Source organism: Glycine soja, chromosome 3 (assembly GCF_004193775.1).
Source record: "Glycine soja cultivar W05 chromosome 3, ASM419377v2, whole genome shotgun sequence".
In the NCBI taxonomy this organism is placed as follows: domain Eukaryota; kingdom Viridiplantae; phylum Streptophyta; class Magnoliopsida; order Fabales; family Fabaceae; genus Glycine; species Glycine soja.
Genome location: NC_041004.1, coordinates 47,057,794 through 47,070,699, shown reverse-complemented (window position 1 = coordinate 47,070,699; position 12,906 = coordinate 47,057,794). Strand labels below are relative to the sequence as shown.

General features: G+C 35.0%; 2 protein-coding genes across 2 annotated transcripts; both read right to left on the bottom strand.

Annotated features, from left to right (window-relative positions):
• Positions 1 to 211: 211 nt before the first annotated feature.
• Positions 212 to 2,481, bottom strand: LOC114405579. Its single transcript, XM_028368045.1, has 2 exons — positions 1,160 to 2,481; positions 212 to 1,078 (listed from the first exon to the last, which is right to left on the bottom strand). The coding sequence occupies exons 1-2, from the start codon at positions 1,713 to 1,715 to the stop codon at positions 441 to 443; spliced, it is 1,194 nt and encodes a 397-aa protein (XP_028223846.1). The 5' UTR covers positions 1,716 to 2,481; the 3' UTR covers positions 212 to 440.
• A 7,891-nt stretch (positions 2,482 to 10,372) lies between these two features.
• LOC114407794 (hydroquinone glucosyltransferase-like) lies at positions 10,373 to 12,640 on the bottom strand. The gene is made up of 2 exons (XM_028371044.1): positions 10,822 to 12,640; positions 10,373 to 10,795 (listed from the first exon to the last, which is right to left on the bottom strand). The coding sequence occupies exon 1, from the start codon at positions 12,363 to 12,365 to the stop codon at positions 10,935 to 10,937; it is 1,431 nt and encodes a 476-aa protein (XP_028226845.1). The 5' UTR covers positions 12,366 to 12,640; the 3' UTR covers positions 10,373 to 10,795; positions 10,822 to 10,934.
• Between the last annotated feature and the right edge of the window lie 266 nt (positions 12,641 to 12,906).

Below are 12,906 nucleotides of genomic sequence, written 5' to 3'. Positions count from 1 at the left end.
TGAATATATGTTTCAAAATCTGAATTTTGTATAATAATATATTTATTTTAGTAAATATTTATTTTGTATAATAATATGAATTTTAAAATTTTTAATTTAACTATTTTACTAAATATAATTAGTTTGTTTATGTTATTAGATTTAATTAAAAATGATAAAACTAAAGCTTTTAACAATTTATTTATATAAGAACATTATACTATGTCATCAATAAAATATTTAAACAATGACATTTGTCTAAGGAAAAACTAAGATGAGGATACATTAGGACAATTATTTCTGCTATGACCATGTTGCCGGCAAAGTCCACATTTTTTTTTACTTGCTCGTTCATTTTCGTCTTCGTCCATCTCAGTAGGAATGCGAGTTGAAACGGGACGACCCTTTGCAGTTCTCTTTCTCCTTGGATCAAGACCCCACTGATCTCCTTCATATTCTTGTCACATTGATTCGTGTGGCAATAAACCAAAGGAGTTGTCATAGATATGCAAAATGTGTTGTAAAGTGAATATCATCGGCACATAGGTCATGGGATCAACATTGACAGATTTATAGGCAGCCATGACGTGAGAACACGGTAAATGTTTAGCCTGAAATTCACCACAATCACACTTTTGGGATTGTAACATTACTCTAAACCTTCCAGGTGGTCTGGGTGTTTCAAGTGGAGATTGAGTCTCTGTTATAATAAAAGTCTGATTGTGTCTGTCGAATTCATTTACAATGTGTGTATTAGATTCTTGTTGACCACTATTGATTGCATCGAAGACGACTTCAGAATACTGTGAGTCGGAGTTGATCATTGCTTGAGTTTGTCGACCTCTATTAGCAAAGAGTTGTGCGGTCTTGAAATAGGTCTCCTCAACCAATGATGACACCGACAAATGTCTTGTGTTTTTTAACATGGAATTAACAGACTCCGACAAATTGGTAGTCATATGTCCCCAACGTTTCCCCACATCAAAGCATTGTACCCATTTTTGTTTGGGTAATTGATCAAGCCATTCAGCTGCACTTGGCTTATTCGCATGAATATCCCCAAGATGTCGCCAGTGCATCTTCTCCGTGTATGCGTACCCTGTAAATATTTAATCAATGTATTATGTTATAAAATTTGATTGAAAGAAAATTATAACGAATAAATAAAATAGATTCTCACCAGCCAACATAAGTGGTTTCTTTAAATGTTTGCAGTTTGAGTTACCACGAAGAAAGTTTTGTGCAATGTGGCGCAGGCAAAAGAAATGGGATGTGTCCTGGACCCATAAGTTACTTGGGTTGTTGTAGGCACTTATAATTGAGGGGTGTCGATCTGAAATAAGAGAAATGTTAATTTGCGAAGTAACATGTCTTCTCAAATTCTTTAGAAAAAACCCCCAAGATGAAGTTGTCTCCCCTTCTACAATGGCATAGGCAATCGGGAAGATATGGTTAGCTCCATCTTGTGCGGTAGCTATCAACAGTGTGCTAGTATACTTTCCATAAAGCCATATACCATCTACTTGTACAATGGGTTTGCAATATGCAAAACCATTAATGCATGGACCAAATGACCAAAAGACACGTTTAAACAATCTTTTGTCCGGTACTATTTCTCCCCCCTTATACAAGGATTCTGTTTGAGCAGCGACCATAGTCCCGGGAACACAAGATTGCAAAGCTCCAAAAAGTTTTGGCAGTTTGGCATATGATTCTTCCCAGTTTCCATGAATCATCTCCAATGCTTTTTGCTTTGCTAATCATGTCTTCTTTTAGGATGGGGTATAATTCATGAACGTTTTGATCTCTGCAATCAACGTCTTGATGGAGACAGTTGGGTTTGTTTTGACAATTGGTTGGATGATCTGTGCTATGACGTGTTTGTCGAGTTGGCGATGATCTTGTCTGAGCATCGGCACGAGACAAGTGTGATAACCTCTGATACTCTTGATAATCCATTTGTTATGCCTCTTTGAATTGCATGCGCCCAAGCTCCATGTACAACCATTTTCATGTAACTTGCAGACGAAGTTTAGCCTTCCTTGGTCAGAGTAAATTGTTCTGCAATCAAAATGATTTCTGATATTGTATTCTTTGATTGCTCGAATACATTGTGCTTTGTCATCGAAAGTCATGCCAACCTCGAGTACACCGACTGGTGGTTGTACATTGTGTTGCTGATGAACAAAATTGTGTCGATCAATATAGTGTGGTAGGTGGTCAAAGTTCAAGTCTACTGGACACCTAGGTTGCTGATATTGCAACAGAGGTGACGGAGGTGTCGTTGGTCTGCCAACACCCTCGTCATCGGTTTGGTCATCACTTTGGTCATCGTTTTGCTGATTGATGTGATCAAAGAACTGTTGATCCTCATCCTCAGTAAAATCATCCATGTTTTCATGATGAAATCGTATAATGGGATCTTCGTTAGCAATGGGATGTTCATCTCGGTTTAATGTTTGCGTTTGTGGTAGCTGTGAAGGTGGCATAAAAGGGGATGAATAATGGTTTTGTTGGTCAAAGGAGGTTTGTTGGCCATGAAAAAATGAATTATTCTCAGATAATATTTGTGTGTATGAAGTATAAATATCAAAGGGGTCTTGTGATTCAAGGTTGTTGTATGAAGATACTGGATTATTGAGATCTATGTTGTTGTACGGTAACTGTTGTGGAGGCGGTAGTTGTAGTTATGGACATGAGGGTTGTGGAGACGATGGTTGTGGTTGAGGAAATAAGCTCAGTAACAGCATAGAATTCGGCAGAATTCAATTGTGGATTCTGGATAATTGTTTCCATCGCGCCTCTAAGATCATCATTGTCGAATAGTTGAGCTGAAATAAAACGTATCTGACCGAGATGAATTGAAATAGGGACACGAAATAACAATTGAGCAACTTGTTCAGTTGCTCGAGTAGAAAGACAATTGTTAATTTTTCGAATGAATTGTGTAAACGTAATAGAACGACTGGCGTAAAAAAATATTGGGGTTGTACATTGGTACGTCAATCCTTGAACTGGATCGTCTACAATGTGACCACTGTGGTAAATTAGGGTCGGAATTTCTTTAGGTAGAGCCATGGTGGTGCTTATGAGATATGAGTGGAAATGGTGTGAGAGTTACAAATCGAGTTTTGTTTTGTGAGAAAGGGTTAGATGGGAGAGTTAGGTTGGAGTGTTAGATGGGAGAGTTAAATTGGAAGGTTAGGTGAGAGAGTTAGTTATGAGGGTTAGATGGGAGGGTTAGATTGGAAGGTTAGGTAAGATAGTTAGATCGGAAGGTTAGGTAGGAGGGTTAGGCAGCAAAGTTAGTTACGACGGTTAGGTAGGAGAGTTAGGTAGGACATTAAGTGCATGTGAGTAAATTAGTGTATACATGTGAGTGAACAATATGCAACCTCACACATTAATATACATGACAGACTGTTCGTTTAATCATGATTGTTGACCGCAGTGTTCCGTATCGGATGCCAAGGTCACATGGATTGTTCAGAAACATGTTAATGGGATAAACATACGCATGTGAGTGAACAGTGTGCAACACCACACTTTAATGGGGTGTCAGTGCATGTGAGGGTTAGGTCTGACATTGCTCCGCATCTCTGAAATGATGCATATGTAGACTATTATTACTGAAGTAAATTAAAAATAACAACTTCAAAGCATGCAACAACTACAACTAGATAATAAAGACGGAGAAAAACTTCAATGCAATACAACAACAAAATATGTTAAATTATTCATTCTAATTTCATGGTATTCTCCAGCTTCTGCTCCATGTTGGCCTAACTTAGGTCATTAACTTGAGTAGGTGATAATGAATTATGAACAACAACTTTAAGTTCCATACATATTACACTTCTCATATTGAGAAATGTATGAAACATGCATAAGACACCTTCTTCGTCAATAATTTGAATTGCCCTATATTGAACTTCACCATTTAATTGATATGCAGGACAACGAGACCAAAGGGTATTAATTATAGGCGTAACACCATTATCTGTAATTGATGGCTGTATTGCAGTGATTATATTTGGCAACGTCATTGTTGGATTCAAGAGTAACGACTTTGTGTTGTCACCTTTGAAAATTGCATTTGCACTTGAACTTTGAATGATTTCACCATTGATATAAACGTACACACAAATAGGCTCTGACCTCGTTGCTAGCCCTCTCTGTTTTCTCTCACAATTTGATTAGACACAACAGTGCAAAGTATTAGGTGACATGGTAGGTTTATATATGCAATCAATCACGGGTCCATGGTTCACGTGAATTAGAATCTCGATGCATCATACCACAGTCGTGTTAATGATATAAGTCTCTTTGACATAAAAAACGATACACGTATCTTCTATTTGTTCCTTGTGCATTTGAAGCTTTCTTTTGCATGGTATTTGCAATGTACTTTGTTTTGGGTGGAGGTACATCATAGTTTATAGAGTGAATGAAATAAAAATAAAAATAAAAATTTCTCCACTATCAAAGTCAATAATAGATACATTCAAAATAATGGAAGGAACAAATTTATTAATAACAATAAATCTCATTAAATAATACTACAGTGGATGGTTGTGATCGAATTTGCAAAAGAAAGGATCCAGATTGTGTAGATCACAGCATTGAAGCATGGAGAGCACCTAATTTAATAAATTATTTGATAATTAAAACAGAGGCATGATCATACAGACATTAATTTCCTTTTGAAGTTTTTTTTAGGGAATTCATTTTGAAGTCTTAATTGTTGTAGGATTGCACCGTGTGCAGATGGTTATTGGTTTCCAAACTTGAGAGGATCCGCATGCATGCTTTCAGAGTTTTTATTAAAAAATACTACCATTTAAAAATAAAAAATGAAAACTAGAGGTCGCCTATATATCCTTCTTGCGCATCTTATACAATCATCCAATATCATCTTTAAGGCATATTTGTAGGCAAACCCTTTGTCTGTCAGCTTCGTTGAAGTCCATTTGATATCCCTCTTGGACCCTTCCAAATACCTAAAATCAATTACCAAATATTCATCAAATCAAAATTTACCCTGAAATCAAACATATATATAAAATTTTAAATAAAATCAAATTAACCGGTGTTTTAGGGTAATTTTGAAGAATCTGAAGTGAAATTAAACATGCCCTTATTGATATTCTAAAAGACCATCCCTCCACCAGAACTTAATCCCCGTTGACAAATAGAAAAGAAAAAAAAAAAAAAGAGGAGAAGGAGGCAATTACCTTCACAAGAGGAGAAAGGAGAATGAGGGAACGCAAGAATAAGGGGGCATAGGGGAGGAGGAGCTGTTGTGGGAGGGAGAGGTGTTGTCAAGGGAGGAGGTGCCATTGAGAGAGGGGTGTCATCATGGTGGGTGTGTCATCGAGGGAGATGTCATTGAGGGGGGTGTTAGGGTTGAGAAAGGGAGAAGACATGTGTTAGGGTTGGAAGGTGAGAAGTGAAAATTTCATTAAGAATATTATTGCATTTTCATTGAATAATGGGGGTGCAAGATTCAACATGAGGAGTGCATGATTTAAGTTGCTGTAAAAATAAATTCTCTAAAAAGCTATTAGAAACTCTAGTTGGGCCCAACAGAGCTAAGCCCAAATAATAAAAAGCTAGAAAAATCAAAGTGCAAAAGCAGCAAGTTGAAGCTCGTTTATTACCTCAAAATAATCAGAATAGGCCTGAGCTTGTGAGAAACTAAAATGTATTGCTCTGTCTTATCTTTCCAACAACACCTGAATCATACAATCCGACCTCTATAACAAAAGTTATTACCCGCGCAAGACAGCTGTGTCAAAGCAAGTAAAAATACGAAAAATCTTTCATTTTTATAGTATTTCTTACTTATTTTTATTTACCCTATTTCTCTTCTATCTTACAAACAGTGCATAAAATAAAGTGCAATTAAGTGATGAATAGTATACCACACAAATGGAGCCCCACAGCCCCCAATAATATATGCCTTATCCAAAGATCGACAAGCACAAAATCTAGGCTAAACATAAACTGATGCTGAAAACGATACTTCCACGATAGATTATATAGTTGTTCAAAGTTATACAGTAATTGGATACGATTCCTATAAAGAAGAAGATACGGTTGCTTAATAATAAATAAACAAATAAAGAAAAAAGAAGATATGGTTGTGATTTGAATTTTGTCCTTAGCATTAGTAAATGAAAAGAAAAATTAAAGTTACATAAACTAAGATTTAACTTCCATATATAACATCCTACCAACAACAGCGGAAACAACTAGTAGTAATATGAAATAAATCATATTAGAAGAGAAGTACATATTTTGAATATTTAAGTTTTTATTTTGTTTTTTGAAATTGAATCTAATATAAGTTTAACACATGGTTCATATAAAAAGAAAAAACTTAAAAACCTGAGATAAAAAAACTAACTATTATTCTATTGTGCCAAAGGGTAATGGGATTATAAGAATGAAAAAAAAATTATCCTATGTCAAAAATCATAGATATTTTCTTACTCATTTAATCAAAAAATTAATATCACTTGTAATGTGTAATTATTGTTAGTTCAACATAATTTTACATACGGTGAAAATTTAGGTTCTTGTGTTTGTGTTTTTTTTTTCTTTCAATTTGATTAATATTAGTTCTGCATGAATGGATTAGTACGATTTCTATGAATTGCCTTTATCAAGCCTAGCTTTATTTACATGTTACCGAATTTACATGGCCTCATAGTCTTGAAGAGAAAAAAAAAATACGTGGCATCCATATACCAGGATATTATTCGAAAAAGGACGCTCAAAACCTAAGTTTTTAAGAATGCTGGCCGATTTTCCCAAATGTGGTGAGAAAGTACGTACGTTTCTGTAATGAAATAATATAATGTATTTGCAGAAAGAATCTCTTGCATTGGAGTATTGGACCGTGACCATGTTGCTTTCTTCTTTTTACCTTAGATAGAGACATTTTATCACTTACTAGTTAGTAGTTACTAGCTAACTTTATTTCATTATTTAGTTTTGAATTACTAACTAGCTTGACTTCATCGAAGAATCTCGAATATGTATCTTTTCTTTTTCTTTTGTACATAAAAACGAAAAACCAAAGCCTCAAGAAAAGATATATAGTTGCATAAAATTATCAGACAAAAAAAAGCATATTCCAACTTTCTTGAGGGGAGCAAGGCCAAATTTTCATACCAACAACAGTCATGTTTTCGCCGAATAGTCTTGAACGTACGTACTGACTTTTCGCAAGACGTGTAACACGCACACCCTAAACTTTAAACATATCATGCTATGAGTTCCAGCTAGAACAAAATAGCATATATAAGGTTCTAGATTGCAGCTGCAGTAACAATTACATAAACATTCGAAACTATATATGATGCCATGAAAAATTGGTATAAATGTGGTTGACGTGGTCAGGATGCAGTTGCTTAAAAATTCAAAATCATGATATTATAGTCATAATTGCTGGAAAACGAATAACTGATTGAGTTTATTATACCATCTCAGATATGACACATTATAACTAAGAAACTTTTCCTCTTTTGATATGACTTAAAATGGAGACTGAAATATAGCGAATTTTAACAAGAAAAGTAACTAGACATTTTAAAAATATATATATCGAATCGTAGGATATCAATATAAAATTCTCATTTAAGCGAGATATCTATCATTTAGATTGTTTTTTAGCTTTTTTCTTTTTAATCTTTAGAGAGTGTTTATTTTCTTGTCTTAAAAACTGTTCACTGTTTTAAAAACAGAGAAACAAAAGAAATGTTTCCTGATAGTGGGTTTTGAAAAATGTTTTCAAAATAAAAAATTAAAACATCTCTAATTTTTTTTAAAAAAAATTAGGTTTATATTACTCATGTTTTTTCTTGTACTAGACCCCGCCACGAGATTTGGAGTGTGACTGTGACTGTGATTTATAAACCCAGAATAGCCAATCGTCCAGTTTCCTCCACCCCCACGGAACTGAACCCCTAACGACCCTACCAGACCAAGGGGAACTTAATTTCGTACACAACCACCTTAATTAACCCATCCCTCCAAAACCATTTTATCCAATTTATCAACATATATTGAAATCTTAAACATGGTTTAGAGGTAACTAAATTTTAGGTTTATTTAAAGTTTTTTAATAACGTGATCAATTTTTTTAGGTTCATGTTGGTGCTTTATGTCAGAAACTTGTTATATATATAATGTTTCACTGGTCACTAAATAATTGCGTAAATAATATATGCATTTGATATAGAATTTTAACATTATCATCTAATTTTAAATTATTATTTATGATAGATTTATTGATTTTAACAATAATTACTTGAAAAAGTATATTTATGATGATTTTTCATGATTGACGCTCTAAAAAAAATTACATTGACACTACATCCAAATTAAACTCATAATATTTAAATTTATTTTAATCATAATATTGCTTATCACATTATTAATTTTTTTGATATTGTGAAAACATAATTTAAAATTTCATTAATATTATGTCTACAAAGTTATATATTAATCTAAAATTAATTGATATCTCATTTATATATACACGATAAAATTGACTTAATATAAAGTTTTAAAATATACACAAAATATGAATAATTTAATTATTATTTTATTATTTTATAATTTTTATAAAATTTGACATAAATGATGACAGGAATACATGAACATAGTTTGATTTTTATATGAGACTGAAAAAAATTATAGCTATATATATATGATCATGTATGAATAATCACTCAGTTGATTTATAAAATTAACTTTCGTTAAGTGTGTTTGATTAAATTTCTCCAATATAGAATAATAAAATAAAAAGAAGAATTAAATTAAAGTTGACTTGTACATAAATTAAAAATAAGCTTTTAAATAAATTAATATGAGGAAAACTATTACTATTTAACATATACATAAACTTACTTTAGCTTGTAAATTATTTTATTTTATTTTTCATATAAATGCTTATAATTTTTGTTATCCAAATCCAAAATAACATGTTAAGTTCGAATTTACAATCTTACGTTAAAAATATATATATTAAATGTTACAAATTTATCATTTTTACGTCCATCAATTATTTTCATATGGAAGTAAGCTCCATAAGATTTGATGGACAGATCGAAGAGGACAACAGGCCTATGATAGAGTAATAAATGGACTTACTTTAAATTTTAAAGATTAAAATTCAACAAAAAGCTTATTATAAATATGTATAATGGGTTAATAATTATTGCATTTAGTAGGTAAGGAACGCAATCCATGAGTTTCACTTGGAGGCAGAGTAGGTAAGGTCTGAACTGATGGAGCATTATAAATTGATAATTGAGTATCACCTTTTTTACTATTGATAATTTAGTTTGGATGAGCCATGATTGAAATTTTTATAGTGTTTGCAATTTGTGTTATCTTGTAATTAGAGAAAAATAAATCTTTAACTAGCTATTATAGCAGTCCTTTAAAAAAAAATAATGTGGTAACATAATTTAAAATTCCAGTTATGTTACATTCTTTCAAATACTCCCCCGTTCTAAGAATATTAATATGTAAGGTTAAGTGTATATAGATTAATATTAATGTAATTACTTTAAAATTAAATATCCTTATTTAATATATATAGTATATAAACGTAAATTGTTGAAATACTTTTTAAATAGATTGTAATTGTAATATTTATTGTAAAAATGAAACCTAATTATTTTAAACAGGAGCATAGAACTATAGTCTATAGATGAAAAATAAATACTGAAACTTAAAATTGTAAAATATAATATATAAAAAAAACTAAAACATCAATCATTTTAAGGAAGAAAAAGTATTCAGGCCAGTATATAAATGGCATATACTAGCATTTAAGATTCTCAGATCTTTTGTTCTCACTTTTCCTCTCTTTTTACAAAAAAAAAAAAGAAAGAAGGGCCGTACAAAAAAAGAAGAGGAGTAAAGTTTCATAGTACTGCTGGTGCAAACAACATGCAAACTTATTTTTATCCTAAAATATAAAGATGATAATGCTACTCTAACATTTAAGTACCTCTTAAAAAAACATTTAAGTACCAATTTGTTTTTATATAAAAAATTAATTTTCCATATCACGCGTAAGGTTTAATGTAAAACTTGTGGTTGAATTAATTTGGATACATTTTCAATTATATTAGAAACGCTTAAAATTAATTTTATGTAACTTTAAAACAGGTGAACGCTAAGAAACGGTCTTTTTTAAAGGAATATGAAGCATATATATATATATATATATATATATATATATATATATATATATAACTAACGAAAATGGAAAATGGACTGCTTATTAATAACGAATAATACAAACACCCAAGAAAAGGAAAAATGCCAAAATGAAAATAAAGATTTTTTTTAAAGAGGCGTACAGGTATAATTAAAGTGGGAATAGGATGTATCAATCCAAAAAATAGTGGAATATGAGGTACATGAGATAAAGATGGTGAGAGCACCATATATGGGGTGGCTCACCAAGCAAAATGCCATCCGCATGGGACGGGGCCAGAGACAAAAGAACATGAGTACTGACAGCAAGCATATTATATATTTAGCAGCTCTACAAGAATGTCATAAATTTTAGACCACGAAAAAAAAATATAAAGCAGATTCTAAAAACTAGTGCTTAATCCTTGATGATTGATCAAAGGATATACCGTACTCCTTTTCTGGTTGAAGGCATTTACCAAACTGAAGAAATTGACGTTAATTAATTAGCCAGGCAGCCATAGAACTTAGTAATTTAAGGTTGAAAGGCATTTTGAAACATATACTACAAGTTAGAGGTCTAGCCATTGAACATTCAGTTCACTCACTCGCACTCGGTATCCTCGGGATGTGGATTTGAAATTTACGTACACTTACCCAATTATTTTATTAATGTCATGTATGCAAAGTGACATTTGATAAGTTAAGTGCAGATAATTGAAAGGAAGAAGCTACTAGTTGAATTTGTGGGTCCACTTGAGAGCCAAATTGGAGATGTTGGTGGTGGAGGAACCATGTTGAGCGAGAGCCTTAGCCGCAGCCTCCTTGATATCCTTGATTCGGTAACGAAGCTTCTTCCCTTGTTCACCTTCCATGAGGCACTTGACTAGGCTGGCTATCTCCTGTCTCTCCACCAAGCCACTCTCTGCAACGTTGGGCCTCAGCGCCACCTTGACGTCATGCGTGAGCATAAAGGCGTTGGTCCTCTGCTCCGCGAACAGAGGCCAGGCTATGAAAGGCACACCGTTCACCACGCTCTCCAGAATAGAGTTCCAGCCGCAGTGGGTCAAGAACCCACCCGTGGATGGATGGCCCAATACCTGAGGCTGCGGAGCCCAAGACTGAACCAAAAACCCTCTTCCTTTTGTTCTCTCCACGAACCCTTCCGGTAAGAACTGCAAGGGATCCGCTTGGCTCTCGGCGCTGAAGTACGTCGCGTTGGCTATTTCTTCGTTTGGGCTCTTCACCACCCACAGAAACCGTTGCTCACTTTTTTCCAACCCGAGAGCCAGCTCGTTGATCTGTGCACTCGAGAGTGTCCCACCGCTTCCGAAGGAAACAAACAAAACACTTCCACGTGGCTGCTCGTCCAGCCACCTCAAGCACTCCGAGTCGGCCTGACCTGCTTCCATTCTTACAAGCGGTCCCACCGCGTAAACCGGAGGCCTCCCTTGTTCTTCCTTTTGCAGCTCGTTCCAGGCTCCCGGTTCGAGCTCCTCGAAGCTGTTCCCGATTATCCCCTCGGCTTCTTTGTATCGCTTGCAGTGGTGTAGGATCCACTTGTAGGCCTCGTTTTTGCGGTCCTGAACCGGGTCCAACAGGTCCTTGCCGGGAAGAGGAATGCAACCGGGGATGCTGACCGGTTCTGGGAGGTCTCGGAACTCGCACTGGACCTGCTGGTCGAGGGTGGGGAGGTGGAAGAACAAGGAGAGGACGGTGGCAGTGGAGGGATAGAAGACGTAGGGGGAGGCATTGAATTCGGCGGCGACGTCGAAGGCGTCGGTGGAGAAGAGGTCCACGACGACGGCGGAGAGGGTGTTTGTGGCGGAGAGGGAGTGGAATGCTTGGCGGAGGGAAGGAAGGGAGCGGAGGACGGTGTGGGAGATCAGGGTTTCGATTTTGGTGTCCGGCGGGAAGTCGGAGAGATTGACCGGAGGGAGGAAGGTGTGGGAAATGGAGTCCGGAAGGGCCTCCAGAACTGCCTTTTGGGCTTTTGAAGGTGGGCCGTCAGTGGGGATCACGAAGCTCACCGCCAGGTTATGGTAGCACACCACTCGCTTTGCGAACTCGATCATTGGGATTAGGTGGCCCATGCCAGGGGATGGCAGCATCGCCACTAGGGCCGGTGCGGGTGCCACTCGAGCTTCTTCTTTTGAGACTTCCATGGAAATCCCTTGTTGTTTCTTGTGATGATGAAGGAACAAGAGAGAGCTTATATATATACACACACGCACAAAGGAGGCTCTATTAATTGCTCTTGAGCTTCAATTTCGGTCAACATTTATACAAATAGAGAGTGGTACTAGTATCTTTATAATTTAATAAAACAATAATTATTTATTCAATATACTATTTTGTGCTTGTATTGTTTATAAAGTTTAAAGATTGGGTGAGAAACGGAGGTGGGAGCAAGTAGAAAGAAGAGTTGATATTTGATTTAATTGGTATTAATGGAGGGGAGAGCATGCATCTAAATATCTTATCTAGAAGGAAATGGGGATGGATGATGTCAATTCAAACGTAAGGCTTATGTGATCAATATATAATCAGAATGAATTTTATTCTCTTCTTGTTATTTCAACGTGCGCTTCATAGCCATCAAGACAAAACTGCTATGAAATCGAGGAGATATTGTTACCATTTGTTAAGACTTGTTTCCTAATTCAAGCTTCAACTTTCTGAATGCATCTTAAAGCAGGATTCGCC

Bases quoted from the DNA above. Each gene is read 5' to 3' on its own strand.
- LOC114405579 (XM_028368045.1), bottom strand. From the start codon at position 1,715: ATGATTCATGGAAACTGGGAAGAATCATATGCCAAACTGCCAAAACTT. The intron at 1,079-1,159 runs GTGAGAATCTAT...AAATATTTACAG, and splicing joins GAAACCACTTATGTTGGCTG to GGTACGCATACACGGAGAAG.
- LOC114407794 (XM_028371044.1), bottom strand. From the start codon at position 12,365: ATGGAAGTCTCAAAAGAAGAAGCTCGAGTGGCACCCGCACCGGCCCTA.